General features: G+C 47.8%; 1 protein-coding gene across 12 annotated transcripts in view; it reads right to left on the bottom strand.

Annotated features, from left to right (window-relative positions):
* Positions 1 to 20,771, bottom strand: part of TANC2 (tetratricopeptide repeat, ankyrin repeat and coiled-coil containing 2) — a 256,859-nt gene that overhangs the window by 62,635 nt on the left and 173,453 nt on the right. For all 12 annotated transcript variants that reach the window (XM_074562510.1, XM_074562507.1, XM_074562509.1 and 9 more), the window contains 3 exons: positions 13,693 to 13,818; positions 6,046 to 6,327; positions 3,594 to 3,727 (listed from right to left, as the gene is read on the bottom strand). In XM_074562510.1, the coding sequence (XP_074418611.1) occupies positions 3,594 to 3,727; positions 6,046 to 6,327; positions 13,693 to 13,818 (542 nt within the window). The remainder of the gene's footprint in view (positions 1 to 3,593; positions 3,728 to 6,045; positions 6,328 to 13,692; positions 13,819 to 20,771) is intronic.

The raw sequence follows: 20,771 nt of genomic DNA on the forward strand, positions 1-20,771 counted from the left end.
CCCTACTTCAATCCTGACTCTAATCTTAATGCAACTATAAAACACACATGTCCAAGAAATACTTTTCCAACCAGCCTAACCTACGGGTCAGCCTTTCCTTCGCTTCCTTGGGCTCTTTTTTAATTCAGACAGTTGAACAAAAACTCTTTTAAGTAGGGCATCAGCAATTATTTTTTTATTCCGCAGCTACCGATACAGGAACATGCTCTTCTCTCCCTTCCTCCTGCAAAAGGACATTCCACTGTTTCCCCCCACCTTCTTTTCTTTTTTAGATCAGACTTTGCTCTTATCTATGTGACGGGTTTTCCTAAACTGTCCCCAAGAACGCCTGGTGGAGAACGTGCCATCAGACATTCAGATTAGGCAGCTAAATTATTTTACCCGTCTATTTTTACTATTGCCTACCCAGACATTCAGTGCATTGGCTCTGTTTAAGAGTTCAGCATCTTCAAAGCCTCTTACGAACAACAAATTCTCCTGATCTCTCACAGGCAAGTTAGATGCGTGTGATCGAGTTTCTGAATGAGGCGATCGCACACACAACAAAGAGCTCAACGCTGTTATTTTAATGGATTTTTCAATTCCGTTGCCAGGTCAGTAATCCTTTTTCTCCCAGTGTCACTCAGAGACTTCAAAAAACCACAGCTGGGGTGGAAGAGTCGGTGTTTGTTTTATCTAGGAGGACATCACACGGCATGGCTCTTTCTACGCAAATCAATTTATCTGCTGTTGACAGCAAGCATTCACCAGCGGTGATGCCGAGTTGTACCGCTCGGGAGGTTGCTAAGAGTGCACCAGGCACACGGCTTCCAGCCATCAATTTGACAAACATCCTAAACCATTTTATTTCCCTTATTTCCCTTCCTGAGGCTTGATAATCCATCAAACTTACTGTTTGTAGCGTGCTGCACAGCAGTTCTGGAAAAGGCTCTGATGCAATAAAAAAGAATTGCTGTTTATGATAAAGAATCATCAGCGGGAACACAGAGTTCAAAAAAAAATAATAAATCAAACAAACCAAAAAAACCTCCTATGCTTTCAGAAAAAACTCCCTTTGTGGTAGGAAATGAAGCTCTGAATCAGGATTTATGTGCTTGATTTCAAGGCACGGCTTCACCCAGGCACACGCTGCAGCACCACCTGGAAGAAAACTGCTTTTCCGAATTGAGAAAAGCAAAAAACACAGAGTTACGTATTCTTTCCAGCATCGGCTATCAAAGGACCGTTATCTGCATGGATCGCTTTTCTTTTAATAGGCAGGGAAACGGAGGCAGGCAGACGAGATGCTGGTCTCCAAGGATCCCAACAAAGCTAATGGCAAAGCTGGGAACAGACCCAGGGTCTCCGAATGCTGAGTCAAGCCGTGCCGCGGCTGCTCTGACTCATCCCGGGAACTGTTTGCTAAACACTGCGAAGCTTTTCCCAAGTTCCGCATGCTGCGTCAGCTCCTGGGGGAGAAGAAGCGATTCCAAGTACTCTAAGGTCAACTCATCAGCCTTGGCATTGAGCTTTTCATGAAGGCCTAACGCTCGCAAGCCGGTGACAGTTATTTCTGGAACCTGCCTACATTTACAGTAGTGGCGATTTACCGGGAGATTAACGATCACACAAAAAGCGGGTAATCCTGCTCCTAGCGCCAGAGGCAGTTCATCTCCCTAAGTCATTTGTTACGTTCTGACAGCGAAACACAGGATTGGTTTTGCAAAAAAAAAATTTGGCTAGGGAACGAGCAGGGTTCTAAAACGCCTTCCCAAAGGGTTCTGCAGCCAAGGTGTAACAACCTATTTTTACTTTATTTTTGGCTATAAAGGTTGTTCCTTGCCCTTTTCTCCAGTGATCAGAGATGTAAAATAGCTCCGGTGCATGATCTATGCTGTGGATATGACAGAACGTTTGAAAGAGTCATATCCCTTACCTTTTCCAGGAGGAAACTGAAGCTAAAACTGAACCCATTTATCAATTACGTATCCAGCAGGATTACTTAAGCACTCAGGGGAAGAAAGTCGAGATAGATGAGGTATTTAAGCAGAGATAGCACACGTTACTGGCCTTTCTGGTAGTCTGTAATGCAAAGATTTGCGAGGAGTACGATGACTAATGCGTCCTGAACAAAACCAGACCTGGCCATCGCATTCCTTTCAAGAACTCCACGTGGAAGAGGAGAGTATCAAGTCTTGTACGTACTTACCGCAGATATCACACGCGCTCTGCCTTGCCATCTGGGCGCAGCAGCAAAGCAGAGCGGACAAGACCGTATCTGGCACAAAAGGCCGAGCAAAACACATCCTGGCAATAACTCAGAACAAAGACTTTGCTTGACATTTTCCTCTCCGAAGTGGGAGCAGGCGACAGGAAAGCGTTAACTGCTCACATCCGCAAGCTCCTCTGATTTCAAAGCAATATAACAGGCACCTTCCCACCACCACGGAAGTAGGGCTACATCGCAGCAATACAATAAAATTCAAGCCGTAAATCTCACCTACAGTAAGCGACAGTGTTATACACAACCCACTCTTGCTGTAACAGCAACTGATTTGCGTATCGCTCAAAAGGCTAGGATCTGTTTCGTAGACTGTTCCAAAAAACACCGAAGTGCACCCACAGCTCACAGGCCGCGCCTTTCCCCACCGGGTGATACCCGCTCTTTTCAAAAGGAAACACCAGTCAAACACTTGGCCATTTTGTTTTCACTCTTGAAAAAAATTACAATTATTCTGGTAACTCCGTCATATCGTAACATGTGACCAGCAGAAGGAGGGAGGTGATTGTCCCCCTGTACTCAGCACTGGTGAGGCCACACCTTGAGTATTGTGTCCAGTTTTGGGCACCTCAACACGAGAGAGATCTCGAGGTGCTGGAGCGAGGGCAGAGGAGGGCAACGAAGCTGGTGAAGGGCCTGGAGAATAAATCTGATGAGGAGCGATTGAAGGAGCTGGGACTGTTTAGTTTGAGGAAGAGGAGGCTGAGGGGAGACCTCACCACTCTCTACAACTACTTGAAAGGCCATTGCAGAGAGGTTGGTGCTGGTCTCTTCTCACAGGTCATTAGCGATAGAGCAAGAGGGAACGGCTTCAAGCTGCAGCAGGGTAGGTTCAGACTGGACATTAGGAAAAAATTCTTCCCAGAAAGAGTGGTCAGACACTGGAATGGGCTGCCCAGGGGGGCGGTGGAGTCACCATCCCTGAATGTGTTTAAGACTCGTTTAGATGTGGTGTTGGGGGATATGGTGTAGGGGAGAACTTTGTAGAGTGGGGTTGATGGTTGAACTCGATGATCCCAAGGGTCTTTTCCAGCCTGGATGATTCTGTGATTCTATGTGTAAGGATAAAGTACGATGGCTGGGAAAGATAAACTCTCAGAGTAGAAGGGGAGTGTATTTGATGTAATGGGAATTCCATATTACAGAAATAACTTTCCTAGGGTAATAAAACTTCTTCCAGATGTTGTTCTCTAGACCCTCCCAGTAAGCACCTGAACGCACACATTTTCCAGCACACCAGCTGATGTAAGGCAGGAGACCTTCCAACAGGCCCCATTAAAATGGACATTTTCCCGAGGACCAAAAAAAATTCCCACGAGGAACGTCTCCATACCTGGGAAGCGAGTCTCCGCATGGCCTCCTCCTGGCGCCGCCGCATCTCGGGCGTCCCCGGGCAGCTCCCGCTGGTGATGGAGGAGTGAGCAGAGGGCGGCTGGGTTAAGGGCAGCTCTCGGTTCGCATCCACATCTGTCCCAAGGAAAGAGGGTACAAACTGCTGCAGGACCCGCACGACCAACGTTATCACCACAGACTGTTTTCTAGCAGGTCACGCACAGCAGTTAAAATACTTTCCACAAATGCTCCGGTTCGGATTCCAGGCAGCAAGAGCCCGTGACACCGACCAGCCGGGCCAGAGGCTCCCCAAGAAACTGCTTTTGGAAGCAGCAATTTTTGGGAAGGACCGCTAAGGCAAAGTGTTGGGCTCGTCTTATTTGTCTTCTCCACCGTAATTTCATTGACTTTAAAATAATCACAATCACTGAGTGAGCTGCGTGCTCTCGGCGGCATGCTCTGCCTTCACGTTTGGTGTATTTTAGCGCAGTGCTCTCCTGCCCTGCGGTTCTGCCAATACATCCTCCCTCATTATGAACCATCGCTGGTTAATTTGGTTCCAAGTCCTTCTTCAGTGGAGACAGCCAATTTTTCTGAATTATGTGCCTATTTTACAACACAAATAAATGGAGAGCCACAGCTAACGTACCCATCTGAAGCCCATTAATGTAATCAGAGGGAGAGAAGCAGGAGTAGCACCAGGATCTGGAAAAGGCTTGCAAGCAAATAATGAATTATACTGGAATCATCTCTGTTAAGATTAAGTGCTTGCTATGGCGCTTTAGCTGTTTCTTTTGCCTGGCAAAGCAGAAACTGGCTTTACCAGCAGCTTGCTGCGACGGTCCGTTCACCTGGCCTTTGCGGGTAACGTTTTCAAACCACTCCTATTTCCACTCGTAGGTACGCATACAGAGTGTTTTTGAACGACGCTAAGATACGCGGTACTTGATGATGGCTAATTATTGATTTCTTTATTTCAGGCACGTTTTAAAAGCAACAGTCCCCCCGAAGATTGTACCAGCCCAGGATTTTCCTGAATGGTTGCTGCGATGCGTCCTCGGGCTGGACTTGAAATCCTAATGCAAACAATGACCCATTTAATGGCAGACAACAAAGCAGGACGACTGCTGCCTACACAATTAAACCCTGAAGCTGTCAGCAGCGATGCCCATTCTTGATTTTGAGCGTGCAACACCCCCTTCACCTGTATTATTTCTCTGAGACAGGAATTAAAGAGTGTGAGGCCGTTTTTATGCCAGTTTACTAATGCTGATAGCACGACTGCTGTAGCATAGTCAGGTCACCTGATTAGCATTTATTATTAAACCGAGATTATACTAGGCATAATAGATTATTTTTTTTTTAGCACAGGAAAAAAAAAAATCAAAGAAACTTGCAGAATAACTATTATCTTCTATAGCTAAACTAGGACTTGTGATCTCTTCAGGAAATAAAGCCAAAGGAGTCGACTGATTCTGAAGTTTTCCATCCCAGCAACTACCACTGAGGAATAATTCAACTTTCAACTTCATGGACAAACCCGAGTGCGAAGTAAACAACAGCGTGACCAAGGATCTCTGTCCTTTGTGCATGTGCGTTTGAAATAGCCAAGCTTTTAGTGCAGAAACAGTTAATTACAGTAGTCTCTTTAATCTCCACAATCCCCCTGAGCAGCCTGGGGAGACACACGGTTGGTGCGCTGCAGAGCTGCAGCTAAAATACAGAAACGAGCCCTGCCTTTCACTACGCGTTGTTCATTTAGCCCTGACAAGTGACACGATGCAACATGCCAACGTACAGTGACATTTCAGATATTTCGACATGGCTACAGAGTACCGCATTCCAGTCAACAGATTTAGCTGCAGTTTCACTGAGATCCAGTGACCTACATCCTTAAAGATACCTTTAGGTACCTAACCCAGTATTTTTAGTCCTGTCTTATTCACTTACTGTCTGCTGAGTGATTTTTAAATGCTGTCATCCCCACCTGCAAACATGTCAGCACAGAGCGATGCGAATGGGATGGGACCACAAGAGGCAGCGCAACCCTGGGCGCCGAGTCTGCGCGGGCTTGCGACCCACCCTGACCATTTATACAGTTATATACAAAACTGATCAACCGAGAAAAACAAACCGTACGGGAAGGAGAGTGCATTGCCATGGATTTGTAGTAATAGAATATTGGCAATTAAAATTGGAGTCTTCCCAATCAGAGAAAATCCACAACGCTTCTAAGTCAGGGAAATGAGAGACACACTATTTTGAATCTTCAAAAAGCAGATTTGGAACAGAAGCGGTATAAATATTGTGCGGACAGGCGCTCCCTTTGCTTGGCAACAAAGTCTAAGCTGATTTCTTGGGCGTGAAGAGGAAATGGGATCTTTTCAGCCAAAACCGTTATAAAAGCTGGTGGAAAAGCTGATTGTTGAAGGTGTGCGCACTGCCGTACTTACGTTTCGGGGAGGCATGGGGGCTATCAGAAGCAATCTGCCTCATACGCGTGCCGTGGCAGCTGAGCGCCACCAGTCTGGAGATGATGGCGGTTTTCCCAAACCCGATGTTCCCGACGATCACCACCCCCCGGTTGACGCTGGTGTTGGAGCTCTGCAGCTGCGCGTCGATCTCGTGGAAAACCCAGTCCCGGCCGACGAAGACGGACTCGGTGGTGATGCTGGGCACCTCGAAGAGCAGCGGCTTCAGAGAGATGTCGGGAGGTCGGTAAGGTGCGAAGCGTACTACAGAGAAGAAACCCAGGGAAAGAGCATGAACATCAACGCTAACAGTAAAACTGCAGTTTGGGAATCACTGTTTAATCTTCCTCAGAAATCTTTTTCATTGCAAGAGGTGAAAAAAGTACAAGCTTGTTTATTACCCACGGGTTTGTTGTTAAAAGCCTCTGGCTCGTTCACAGCATTTTCCACCAAAGGAGTTCAGAGAATTTTACAGGAGGAGGTCGTTTACAGCTGGGGAAAGGGAAGCTGGAAAAATAGAATTTCTTGCTTAAATCCACCATAATCGAAGGCTGTGCCACAGGCGGAACAGTCCACTTTCCAAGGCAGCTGTCCCCACGCCCCTGTGACGTGGTACTGTATGTCACATATACAGATATGTCATAGATATAGAGATATGTACATATAGATATGGGTGTACATATATCTATATGACTTACAGATATGTGCTCACCTGTTCAGTACAATAAGGTTGGAAAATCTGAGTACTTAGAAGCGTAAAATCAGCCCAAGCAAAATTATTTCAGCTCTTTCGAAGTATGAAAATGAAACCAGGATGCCGGTAGGATTTTCCTGTGTATCAACTAAAACATTTTCTCTCTTCCCAAGCAAAAGCGGTGTTGCAGGCAACGCGAAGTTAACAAGGAGTGCGAGAAATGCCTCCCCAACAAATCACGTATGCTGGTGCAACGCGAACATCTGAAAACGTGGCTATTGATCGTGTTACTTTTTCCATTTTTGTATGCATTAGACTGTACTAAAGCGCACAACTCAACCCAAACCTGCCTTGAAACTTCTTTCAGGAACATTTTGGGGGCGGAGGGAGAGGGTAGTTGCCGTTCTTTCCATTTGGCACAAGCTATCTAGGGAACGCGCACCTAAAAAAGAGTTAACGACTCCGCACAGCTCCGGTGCAAAGATGCTATTAGCAAGATCAACTCATCTGGTGCATTCTGCCCATGAGATCTGTAATTGGGAGATGACATGTATAAATCTGGGGAGGGGGGAAGGGAGAAAGTGATGGAAGCACTTTGTGTTGGCAGAGACAGTTGCTGGATCTTCCCACTTCATCGCCAAAATGGTTCCTTAATTAAAAACTTTCCGAAGGTGGCCACCAAGAGAGCAGGTGAGCCCCACTGCGGGGGAGGTTAGTCACACTGCCGGTTTGAGCTGCAAAACTTGAATTTTAGAACATAATTCTTTCAAGTCGGGGCTAAGGGATGTGGATGGAGGTACATCTGTGGGACACGATTCCAGACCTGGAATGGCAGCTCTGAACACACCTTCCAACTGCCAAACACGTATCGTGCTCGACACGCAACGCGTATTCAAACCCACGTGGAAAGCTCTGGAAAATGTGAGCTGTGGATCACAGAAGTTGAATTCAATTTGCTTTGAGATCATATGGTACGCTGCAAACGAAAACAACTGTACAAAATCTACGTGTCTTCATAGCGTATTTTAAAAGAAATCCCGTGAACTGCAGAGAAGCAGTTCCCTGAGCAGGCCTGCAAAGGATTTAAGTAAAAAACCTATTGGTTTACTCCGTGTTATCTCCTGGCATGATCACGCTCCCATCATTTACAGCAGCTGCTTCCAGTGGAGCCCGTTTGGTTTCCCTGAAGTTTTAAAAGCCCTCAGACGCCCAAAAAGCCCACCCATCATTCAGCAACTGCTGACGGGTGTCGTTCCTTTGCCTGCTCACGCTCCATGCGGACGCGTGGGGGTGGTTTCATCCCCTCCCACCCTCCTGCTCCGGCCAGAAGCCCTCGGGGGGACAGATAACGCTATTGCAGGCTTTGTACCAAACTCACTGAAAATCGTTTATCAAATTACAACAGGGGAATGGCTTTACCTACGTGGGAAGAGGTTATAGCTGTGCTACAGTAAGATCAAACTGGAAGAGGGGAGATTTAGATGAGATCTGAGGAAGAAATTGTTTGCTGTGAGGGTGGTGAGCCCCGGGCCCAGGTTGCCCAGAGAAGCTGTGGCTGCCCCATCCCTGGAGGGGTTCAAGGCCAGGCTGGACGGGGCTTGGAGCAACCTGGGCTGGTGGGAGGTGTCCCTGCCCAGGGCAGGGGGTGGCCCTGGGTGGGCTTTAAGGTCCCTTCCAGCCCAAACCATGCCATGGTTCTATCATTCTATCAAGATCTTACTGTAAATATAAACACATGGGTTTTGAAGGGACCGGGGTGCTGTGTCGAGCCGGGTGCTCTGTGGATGAATCTGTACAATGACACCGGCGCCTGCTCCCTGGGACCCTCCTGGGGAACCACAGAACTGACGCCCACCGCTCAAGGCACCTTGAAATCCTCTGTAGACCTGACCAGGGAGCTGATCCAATAAACCAGAGCTGATAAAGGGGCTGGGACTTAATGTTCCATCAGATATGCCTGAGGAAAACAACTTATACTTAAAAGCATTAGGCATTTTGAACTTCCTTTTTTTTCTTTTTTTTTAACTGATACAGAAAAATGCTGCAGACAGGAGCTGTGTTTTTATTCCCACTTGAAAATGATGAATATGCTTTAAATTTATCCTAGGGTGGAGATGGCTTTTGAGTTGGCATGAGCTCACACGCAGCTCGTTTGACTCCCCTCGCTGGGGCCCGTCACGCGAGCGCAGCGGGGTGCGCTGGCACGGGAGAAGCAGAACGGCTGGCGGTGGGAGGCGACCAGGCAGCCCTGGGGCTGCGTGTCCCCATGTCCCCATCACAGCTCCTGGCTCTCAGCATCGGCAGGACTGATGCTCTTCCCACCGGAGGATGGCATATTGCACGAGCAACAGCACACGGACGTGGCAGAGGGAACCAGCTGTAGCGGCCCAACTGATGCAAATTACGCATTCCAGCAGAGCATTTGACGAGGGAAATATTTTGTTTCCATCACGCCACCAATACTATATGTAGAAAATTAAATAAAAAAAATAAAAAAAATTGAAAAGACTCCATTTGGAAAACATCGAGCTAAGATTTCTGCTTGATAAGCTACAGCTTTACTTCTGCACGCGTGTATATATGGGATATGTCGTGTTAATAAGTGAAAATGTACAATAATGCTCTTCTGAAAGCCAGAAGCCTAACAGGTACCAAATGGTCTTGGGGGCTGATGCAGAGTCAAGACTGATTAAATATAAAAGCTACGGGATCCAATGAACTCCTGCTTTACACGGATGGTGGAGACCTGGACTCAAATCTTGGGTGGTTTGTTGCCATTTCGGTCTCCCCGGGGGAAGACAGATCTTGCTGCCCAAAGCAAGCCCTGACAGGGCTAAGCTGCAGAGCCTGGGTACTGCCAATGTACTGAGAGGAAGCCCAGGTGAGAAGCACTTTAATATTTATTACAAAGAAATGTGGCTGCCCCATCCCTGGAGGGGTTCAAGGCCAGGCTGGACGGGGCTTGGAGCAACCTGGGCTGGTGGGAGGTGTCCCTGCCCAGGGCAGGGGGGTGGGAACTAGGTGATCTTTGAGGTCCCTTCCAGCTCAAACCATCCTGTGATTCTATGATTCTAAAAGAGGGGAGATTTAGATGACATCTAAGGAAGAAAGGTTTTACACTGCGCGTGGTGAGCCCCTGGCCCAGGTTGCCCAGAGAGGTGGAGATGCCCCATCCCTGGAGGTGTTCAAGGCCAGGCTGGATGGGGCTTGGAGCAACCTGATTGAGTTGAAGGTGTCCCTGCTTGTTGCAGGGGGGTTGGGTTAGGTGGCCTTTAAAGGTCCCTTCCAACCCAAACCATTCTGTGGTTCTGAATAACCCAGCATCTGCCGTGTCCTTCATTAAATAAGAACCCATAAATTAGCCAAATGTCTGAGTTTGTTTCCTTCACTCGCTTTAGACTGCAACTTCTTTCCAGAGTCATCTTAAACGTATACATCCATCAGGATGAAACCAGCACCTATTTTTCACAGACCGTGTACCTGAGAAGGTTAAACTATTTTTCAGCATCTTTAAGAAGTGTATGAAACCCTCCTACCCCGAAGGTGATAGCATTAAACACACACCACGAGGGAAAAAAAAAAAACAACAGAAAATTATAAAAGCCAGTTTAAGGAAAACACGCAACTGCTTATGTTGGTAAATAACAGGCTGGGGGAGTCTGAGCTCCTCCAAAGTCCGCTCCTCCCTCCAAACCTCAGCTAAACACCACAGTCCTTCGCACCCCGCATCAGCCCCGATGCTTTGCTTTTTGGAGAAAACAAAATCACGACGGCAACAATCAGGACGTTCTAACACCATATAATTTGGTTGCCATCTGGCTCCTGCTCCACGGTACATCGCAGCCACCATCCTGCACTCTGGGTCACAGCAACCCTGAACAGCTCCAAATCCCGCCGGCTGGAAGCAGTGAAAGCAAAAAAAACGCGCTCACCATCCCATTAAAAACCTGCCACTGGTAGGAATACTTGTCATGCTCTTAGCTGTCGGGATTGCGAAATTAATCCCCTGGTTAAATAACGGATTTAACGAAAAATAGCAGGGACCATCTCCCATTCGGTTTCTCCGCACTGGGATTCTGGAACCCCGGGAACAAACCCGGCTGTAACGTGTCCCCCGACTCAGGGCCAGGAATCGCTTCGCCATTTCAGCCCAGTGCCAAGACTGGAGATATTAAAGTTAAACCCAAGTTTAGGGTTTCCAGTTGGAACAAAGAGCTGGTGATTACGAGAGCGCAGACTGAGGTAATTCCACACTAATATCTGGAACATGTAGTATTTTGGGGGAAGAACCCCCCCCCACATATTCAATGAAATGAAAATATTTCCAAATAGCGGTGGTTTGTTTTTTTCACATCCTCGTCTTCTCCCCCTTCTTTCTAAAAATAGCACGGCACCTCAACTAGGATCAGAAGCAACTCCCAAAAAAATGGAAACCCTGCTGTTATTCTCATGCAACCTTCCCAAAAACAGGAGGAAGGAAAAAAAAAAAAGAAAAAAAGACACAAAAAGAAGAAAGAAAATATGTGGTGCTACATGGCTTTTAAAAGCGTGTCTGGAAAACAATTTGATTCTGTTCCTACAATAAAGTTTAATGTTTTGGATGCAATCACTGCAAATTACGAAGCCTTGGCAAGCTCCTCCATCCCAACATATGGAAATTTTGTCTGTCAAACTTTGCTTTCTTCGCTTACTGCCTGCTAATACATTTTTATAACTGCCTCACCCGCCAGTATGATTCCATTTTACAGACTGCGATCCAAAGCCATGCAAAACCACTTTTTTTTTTTTTCCTTCCAGTCGGGGGCTCGTTATTTGGTAGAAATCCCAACCAGGCTGTGACAGGTCGTGCTGGTGGCGCTGAGCGAAAACCCAACCTGCCGCCCTGCGGCTCCTGATCTCCTTCCCCGAGGACGGTGGGCACTTGCTCAAAAAACAACCCCAGAAAAAAAGAAAAGTTTAAAATACAGCCAACAGAACCCCCTTCTCCCTATGTATGAGGGAGAACAAACTGGCGTCATGGCACAGCAACGACCAGAAAAGGTCCCAAATGAGCTTTCTCGGCCATTTACTCATCTGTGCAACGACAAATGATGGGGAGGAAGCATTAACCTGCTGCACATCACGGTGACCGCTTGAGGATGCAGCCGAAGACCGTGCTCAGATGGAAGATGGAAGTTACAGGGGGGGCTGGAACGCCGAGGACGTGGGGTGACTCTAGCTGGAGCTGCCTGGGAATAAACAAAACCCTAAAATGTCAGCCCTGGCTCCTCTTCTCATTGCTAACGGCTTTTTTGTGGCATTTGCCACGAAGAACCACAAAAAATTTCCCTTCTCTCAAAAGGCCTTTCAGAAGTCAAAGGGCTGCCTGAATAGCGGCACTGTGAGCGTCCTGACGAGGGACGCGTGGGGACGGTGGCTCCATGCCCCGCGCTCGGCTCCTGCCCCGCCGGTGCGCTGCGAAGGGGGCTGTAACCCTTTGCTTTTTGTGCGGGGAAAAAAAAAAAAAAAGAAAAAAAAGAGCAGCCCACCAAAATTTCTCATTTTTTTAGAAACTATCAAAGTATCAGCCCTGCAGCACTCAGAGACTGACAGAGGGCTGGCAGGGGAGCAACCAGGGAGAGGAATTTGGGGCTCTTTTGCAGGAATATCCCTGTGTGATACAAGGATGGATGTACCTGAGGAGGAATAACCCCCCGCCCCAGGACAGGCTGGGGGCTGACCTCTGCAGAGAGGCACCTGGGAGTCCTGGGGGACAACAAGTTGCCCACGGGCCAGCAATGTGCCCTGGTGCCCAAGAAAGCCAATGGCATCCTGGGGGGGCACCGAGAAGAGCGTGGCCAGCAGGTGGAGGGAGGTTCATCCTCCCCCTCTGCTCTGCCCTGGGGAGGCCACGGCTGGAGCTCTGGGGCCAGTGCTGGGCTCCCTGGCTCAAGAAGGACAGGGAAGTGCTGGAGAGGGGACAGCAAAGGGCCACCGAGATGCTGAGGGGATGGAGCATCTCTGTGCTGGGGAAAGGCTGAGAGCCCTGGGGCTGTTCCGCCTGGAGAAGAGCAGGCTGAGAGGGGAGCTCAGCAACGCTCAGCAAGAGCTAACGGGCAGGGGGCAAGAGGATGGGGCCAGACTCTTCTCAGTGGTGCCCAGGGACAGGACAAGGGGTAACGGGCACAAACTTGCCCCTGGGAAGTTCCATCTCAACAGGAGGAGGAACTTCTTTGCTGTGAGGGTGGCAGAGCCCTGGCACAGGCTGCCCAGAGAGGTGGGGGAGTCTCCGTCTCTGGAGACATTCCAACCCCGCCTGGACGCGTTCCTGTGCCACCTGCTCTGGGTGACCCTGCTCTGGCCGGGGGTTGGAGGGGATGATCTCCAGAGGGCCCTTCCAACCCCTGCTGTTCCCTGATTCTGTGATAATCCATCTGAAACAGAGTTCAAGCACGTTAAAGCACAGGCTCTTCCAAAGAGTGCAACTACAGAACGTCACGGGGGGCTGGGGGTGGGTGTGAGAACCTCTGTAATACCAGTAGTGTCTGCAGGACCAAGATGGGAATGCATCTTTACACCACGGCTCCATACAGCCTGTATCCAGCAACCCGGATATCTAAGTCAGCCCAGAAAAGAAACCCCAAAATGTTACACCAGCTCCCTTCTCTGATGACGGAGCAGCAGGGCATCAGCCAGCCAGCCACCACCAGACAGGAGGAGTAATTAGTCCAAAACTTCATTTATTTTCTCTCCCTGCCGATTTGGCTGTGCCACCAAGAAGGATGCTGGAAATAAAGACGACTGGTTCACATCCTGCCGGAGAGGCACTGCTTAACACCCGTAGGTACAACAGTCCTGCTCCAGCATTTTCACGAGGATGTGGACGAAGCGGCTGCAGCGGAAGGTCCCACCCCCGAGGGCCCGGTGAAACCCCGAAGCCACCAGCACGTTCCTACCTCGCAGGTCCTGCTGCGTGCGGGCGCCGGCCATGCTCTGCCGCGGCATTCGCAGGGACGTCCGCAGGGGAGTGTGTCTCTGCTCATCCAGGTAAGCCAGATCTTCTAAGTGGGCTGAGCTGGTGGCTGCCACGAGAAAGGAAACAACTGCATCACGCCTGGCTTTCACATCTCATTTCTTTTTTTTTTTTTTTAAGCAAATTTCATTTTTTAAGCGAAATACAGAGTTGTAACTGCATTGAGTCCATGCAGCTGAGATGAAGCAAATCTAATTTCCGCTAGCAAGGAGTAAAGAAGTGTTTTGGTAACTCCTCCTCACGCCCCATCGGTATTTGCTCTGGTTTGGTCTCCTGTTGACATTCACAAATAAAAAAAGACACATGAAAAATGGAGAAATGGCGTCTCTGATTAAGTTCTCCCCATCACAAAACTTACTCAATCGTGTGTGCGCAAGGCTTGGAAGAGCCAGTCAACGTTTCCTACTATGTAAAAGACACCTCAATAGCGCAATTTTACGCTGAAGTCCACAATCTCCTCTTCAATTATTTTAGAGTTACTTAGTTTGGATATTAACATTTATCTGTTCATAAAGCCAGAATTAGTGGCGGAAAAATTAAGCTTGCAACAGACCAGCAAAAATGCACGAATAAATGAGAAAAATGTTATCTGCACTAAAGAAGATAACTTTACTATTCCAACGTTACTTGCTCACGGGAGAATCTGGTTTTCTTTACAGTGCTAGATTATATAGGCATAATTTATTGGGCTCTGCTGAAGGTGCCGCCGTTAGGTGAATACGCATGGCTGGAGCAGAAACCGCAGCTAGAAACTTTCTCTCTCTCTCTCTCTCTCTCGGAAGCTGGCAGATAATACAGGGCAAGTTATTTTTTATTCCCTTCTTCAACTGAAGCAGGAGGATGGTCCCACCACCGGCCGAGCGACACCTCCCGAACAGCAGGGCAACTCCTGCGGGGCAGAGCCACGAGCAGCGACCCCCGGGGCTCTACCCTGGGGAAAATACATCGAGAAAACCGGCAAGAAGCAGGAAGGGCACAACCAGCCTGATTTTGAAGGAATTTCTCTCCAACCCCCACGGCCTCAAGCATCACCTCGCACGCGGCACTTCCTACCAAGATGTGACATTTATAGCAATCGTTCTCGGCAATCTGTTTTTAAGCGAGGCTTTTTCCACAGCTGCTCAAGGATTACAAATATTTTTAAACTTGGATTTCATGATGGGTGCTGCACGGTTCGGTGGGAAATGCCTCTGGGCCGTACCAGAGGGGAATGACCTGAGTTAACACTGGCCACAAAGCTGCCAGCAATCAGTACAAGAACTAGTGATTTTTAATTTTTTTATATGGTGACAATTGATGATTGGAAGAGAGGAGAAAACATAGTTTTAAAAAAACAAATCTGGATCACTTCCATCTGAATTCACCCTCTATTCTGCCACATCAGAACCCTTTTCAGCCAAGTAATTCAGAGAACATTATAAAACGAAGGAATGAAAACTCCACTGCATGAAATAATCTTCCTGATTATAACCAGAAAACTTAAAAATAGTCTTTGCAGATCACCAGCTCCGCTCTTGTTCTGATAACCGTTTCCAAAACGCACATTAAACATTTATCGATGCAAATCGCGCTATGCAGTATTAAGCCGCTCAGTACTCTGTAGGCAATAGTGTTTGGGTGTTTTTCTCTCTTTAGTTTTTGGTCATTCACCACAACAAGATTATTATTTTAAATCGAACTAATTAATTAAATGGCTTCTTCAAAGACCGCCTGTGAAGCTGACATTAATTCTCCGCTGTGAGATGGGTAAATGTTTGGATACAGCTCTCTAGAGCAGCTCCCGGCACTGGACTCTGCATCCTTCCTCCTTGCCACCCAATACAAGAGTCAACGATTCAACAAAAGTCAAAGGCAGAAAATTTCAAAACTAAGAGAAACATTTTTTTCCATACAATGCCTAATGACCGCGTAAAAATCTTTACAAGATTGTGCTGCAGTCAAAAACTAAGCAAGATTCAGAAACTGTAAGAAGAAGTGGGGAACAGGGCTTTAAATTTGGCAGCAATTTTAAATGCTGTTCTTCAAATTGCCTGAACTCTCTCTATGAATTTTAAGAAAAAAAAAAACCAATAAAAGAGAGACAGACAGAGAGAACGGACACAAGGCAAACAACAGGAGTGAGGAAAAAAAAGGAGATAAACCCATCAAAGTCTGTTTTTAGAAGTCCTTCATGCTCTTTTGCTCTTGTAAAGTTGATTAGATGTTCACTGCGCAGGAGCAGATTAGGGCTGAAATGCTGCAATTAGAAAGCTGTGGCTGTAGCGCGGTTGGAGTTATTTTCCGTAAGCGCTAAACCCCTGCAGCCCGCTCACAGCGTCCCCAGCGCTCAGCCGCAGGTTTCACTCACACCACGGTGGCACAGGCCAAGGAAACGTGCCTTTCACGTAAACACGTGTGGAATTCAAAGCCACTTTTTTGCAGTGTCACCGAGCCAGAGGATCTGCAGTGGAAGAGCAGATGTTCCTGCAGCAACAAGGGGCAGATCCAAAGTGTCCTGGGGGTGTCCAGGGAGATCCTGCCCTGGAGCCTGGTACCAGGCAGGTCCCTCCTTCCCATTTCAGCCTTCAGCCCACCATCCACGCACCCACACCTTAAGAGAATCCAAGAATGGTTAGAACTGGAAGGGATCTTAAAGATCATAGAATCACGGAATGGTTCGGGTTGGAAGGGACCTCAAAGATCACCTAGTCCTAACCCCCCTGCCCTGGGCAGGGACACCTCCCACCAGCCCAGGCTGCTCCAAGCCCCGGCCAACCTGGCCTTGAACCCCTCCAGGGATGGGGCAGCCACAGCTTCTCTGGGCAACCTGGGCCAGGGACTCACCACCCTCAGAGGGAAAAATTTCTTCCTCTTATCTCATCTAAACCTTCCCTCTTTCAGTGTAAAACCCTTCCCCCTCGTCCCATGGCTCCCCTCCCTGATCCAGAGTCCCTCCCCAGCTTTCCTGGAGCCCCTTGAGGGACTGGAAGGGGCTCCAAGGTCTCCCTGGAGCCTTCTCTTCTCCAGGCTCAACCCCCCCGGCTCTCTCAGCCTGTCCCCACAGCAGAGGGGCTCCAGCCCTCCCAGCATCTCCGGGGCCTCCTCCTTTAATTGATAATCAGCTCTTGTTAAATAAAAACCCCTTTCCACTGCGGCTGATTGTCAGGGAACAAGACAAAAAGCAGCCAGCCAGGATTGCCTACCGCCGGCCAGCGCATGTCGGGTGTGCTGGAAATCCACACCAGAAACAGCCCTAACTGATCCTGGGAGAGTTTAGAAAGGGAATATTCAGGCAAAGGAGAACCCCCTTTAAAAAAATTTAAAAAATAATCGAAGTCTGAATGCTTTTCTTTCATATTTGTAAATGACACTGCAGTAAGCTTATGCAGCCCAATTAATGAGGATAAGGATTATCGTCCTTTCCCGGCGTATCCTCTCCCCTTGAATGGGAGTTTTTAATGTGTCCCGCACACAGCTCAGCAGTTTTGCTGCGCCAAGGCTTCGTCGCATACAATAAACAAACTTGCCGGGCTGAAAGAACTACTGTTTCTTCGTGAAGATACCACACACTGTCGTTACCGAGTTCTGTTAAACGTCCTCCTGACTTCGGTTCAAGTTGCCCTGCTGAAGCTGCTCCTGCTTCTCTGAAGAAAAAAAGGAAAGAAAACAAAACTCCCCATATATTGGACTTGTTGCTAAATATATATGTATAGGAGAGCGTGTGCCTGTGTCTATATCTATATCTATATATATCTATCAGCTGCTGAAGGACAACATTTCCTCCCTCTAAATTCCATACCAGGTCCTGCTCCAGTCCCGTTTTAATTCTATCAAGCACAACCAGAGCCATCAAGGATGACCAGAAACATTATTCTTGATGGTAATTTCATTTCTTTATAGAAGATGATTCAATGGAGCAACGAACTGATAAAAGCTCATTTTTCCAATTTATATAACAACAGTTAAGCCCCCAGATTATTTCCTCCCTAATTACTCATCAACAAAAAACTAAAATAATTTTTTTTTTTTTTTTGGAAAATTCACATTAGTCCTTGAATGGAGAATTAGTTTTACAATATGATCATTAGCCAATTTGTTTTTTACTTCACTCCTCAGGAAAACACCCTCATAGAAGCCAATCCTGTGCGCAGCGAGAAAACACTGTGCGAGGGACACGCTGCATGCCAAAGAAGCAAGCCCTGCAATGCTCCGGGGCAATAGGCTGCTCCTGTTAATTGCACAGGATTTTAAACGCCCCGTTGTTATCCCGAAGAGGCGCAGATCATCCGCCGTACGCAACCGGTACTGCCCAAACCGTGTGTGACCCTCAAACCGTACGTGACTTGTTTTAGTTGACTGTTTCGGAAGCATCGACTAGCGGCAGCTCCCCGCCAGCGGGCAGTGTTCTTACATCCGCGCTAATCGTCTTCATTTAGAACTTTGCGGATAAAAACTCGATGAAGAGACCCGCGGGGGGAGCACGCCCAGGTTTTGAAGCCCAGTTTTTCAAACTCTCTCGGCTGCTCTGACCCAGCACGGCATCTCCCCGCTCAACACATCGCCTGCTTTCAATGGAGGCTGAAAACCAGCACAGGGATCTTCTTTACTTTGCCATACTGGCAGTTCTGCTTTTTTCTTCCGAGAAGGCTGCCGTTAAGGGCTTTTGTTGGGGGTCTTTTCTCTTTTTTTTTTCTCCTTAAGTCCTCAAAACCAGCTTTTATAATAGCTCCTGATGAATGGAGTCCTGTGATATTTCATCTTTTACATAAAAGCCACAATTAATAGATAAAGAGCCGAGTGCCTCATTCACATCAGTCCCATCTCCTCCTTACTGCCTACTTACGGGCTGCAGGATTCTCCGACTTACTTTATGCAGGGAAAGGTTTTCAACATGAAAGCCAAGATTTCTGGAGCCCAAGTGATGGACAACTGATCACCGCAGATGTTAATGCCCAGACGGACTCTGGAGACATCCTTTGAAAGTGGTTTCTAGACCGCGTCCACCCCAGCTAGCAGCTGCAAGGAGGGTTCCTTCAGGCAACCCTTCATGGAAACTTCATGGTCGTGGGACTCATGATAGGTTCCAAGGAACGTAATTTTGCCAGCACTTGCCGAGTTGTGTAATTAAAAAGCTTTTCTAATGCAAAGGGCTGAACAATCTTTCAAAATTGCATTAATTATCTAAGATGGGTTTTGGTCAGCAAGACCAGAATGAAGCCTGGGAGATGTTCTTCACACTCCCCCAATAACTGGGGTCTACAGAGGGACAGCACTCCGTCTTTTATTACAAAGCAAGAAAAGATGCTCAACTCTGCTTGCTCCAAACCAGCAAACGGCAAAGGCACAACGACCCGGCCGTTCCGACGGCGGCCCGATGGCACTAATTGCTGAACATTTTTCAAGTCCCTACAACACGCATGCAGCCTCCTGGAAGAAGAATTGTTTTGTTTCCTGGGACGAACTGCAACCCTGCCGATGCCTTTTATTTTTCTTTCATTTCTTTGAAGAGTCTGCAGTTCCACCTCCGTCCTGTCTGGGAAACGAGCAGCCGGCTGCCATCCCAGATGTTCTGCGGGGGTGGACTTTGTGCGCTGCCAGAGAAGAGCAGGACGATGGCCAGTGGCCCCATTTATTGTCGGTCCTACAAGAAGCGAGGAGTTACTCCTCAGCAACCCAACGCCTGGCTCTCTTCCCACCTTCATCATCATCATCATCATCATCTTCTACAGCCGCAACCAAGGCGACTCCTACATGGTGTCCTGCAGTCAGCGCGAGCTGCCAGATTCATTTCACATTTTGCCACGGGTTATTTTTGCAATTGTCGGTACAACTATCCGGCCGTTTCTCGGGCTGATGAACCGAGATTTATCTTCCTGATTGAGAACGGAGGAATAATGAAAGAGATCTAAGGCCAGAGGAACCAGAAGTAATTTTTCCCCGAGAATATCCTTCAGTACTTCAAAAATTATGCAAGACCAATTTATCTTAGAAAATATAACACAAAACGGTTGAAAGCTTCCCCTCAATTCTGAACCTGATCCTACGCAATAAGACACGGTGGCTGCAGATAAAACACAAGGGAGAAAAAAAAAGTACCTCCTCAAAAATAATATTTGCATACCGCCGGCGCAAATCTCCCAAGGAAATGGCAAACAAATAGTGGAAGATAATTCAGTTTCAATGCGCTGTTTGAACAACAAACACAAACGGACCTGACTGGAAACTGGGGTTTGGCAGTGCAAGGAGGGGGTGGGCTCTGCCGCCGCGTCTCCTGGGGGACACGGGGGGGATCCTGCTCCCATCCCAGTCAACGGCTTCAGCTTGCCATGACTGATGAACGGACCAGACTGCATTATTACAAGGAATTCTCCATGTACCCCAAAATCGGATTACTTACAGCTGTATTAATAAACGTGCTTCAGATTTAAAGACTTAATTTTTGGCCGGGCACCTGGTCTCAGTTATCAAGAAACAGCCAACCACAAACAGGACAACGCTAAGTTTTGGGGTTTATCCGAAGCATCTTCATTTCGTCTCCCTCCTTGGGATAATTCATATGAAGAGCTGCATCTCATTCCAAGTTTATCCATACCTCATAATGAAAGCAAAAAAAGGAAAGAGGCGGAAATTGTTGTTACCGCCCATTGCAGGGCTGGCGGAGAAGCACGTGCTCCACGGCAGATCTCGTTGGAGCTTCCCTTCCCCCCGTTGCAGTGCGTTTCATTTAACACCACGTTTCCCTCCGTGCTATTTTCGTATCGGTTCTCTTCCCCGGGGCAGAGTTGAAGGTATTCTTAAAAAGCTGCTGCTCTGCTTCCCCCCGCGCGGCCCCCAAGGGCTCTCACTGCGGTGACCCGTCGCCCAGGTTGGTGACCCCGCACCTCATCGACCCCTCTCGCCCCTTTACATGACCTTTCCTGGACTCTTCCAGGGCAACCACGGGACAGAGGGAAATCCAAACATATTTCATATGAAACCCATTTTTATGACCACTTTCTTCCAATCACTTTCATCGCCTGCTCA

The sequence above is a fragment of the Larus michahellis genome, chromosome 18 (genome assembly GCF_964199755.1).
Source record: "Larus michahellis chromosome 18, bLarMic1.1, whole genome shotgun sequence".
Lineage (NCBI taxonomy): Eukaryota > Metazoa > Chordata > Aves > Charadriiformes > Laridae > Larus > Larus michahellis.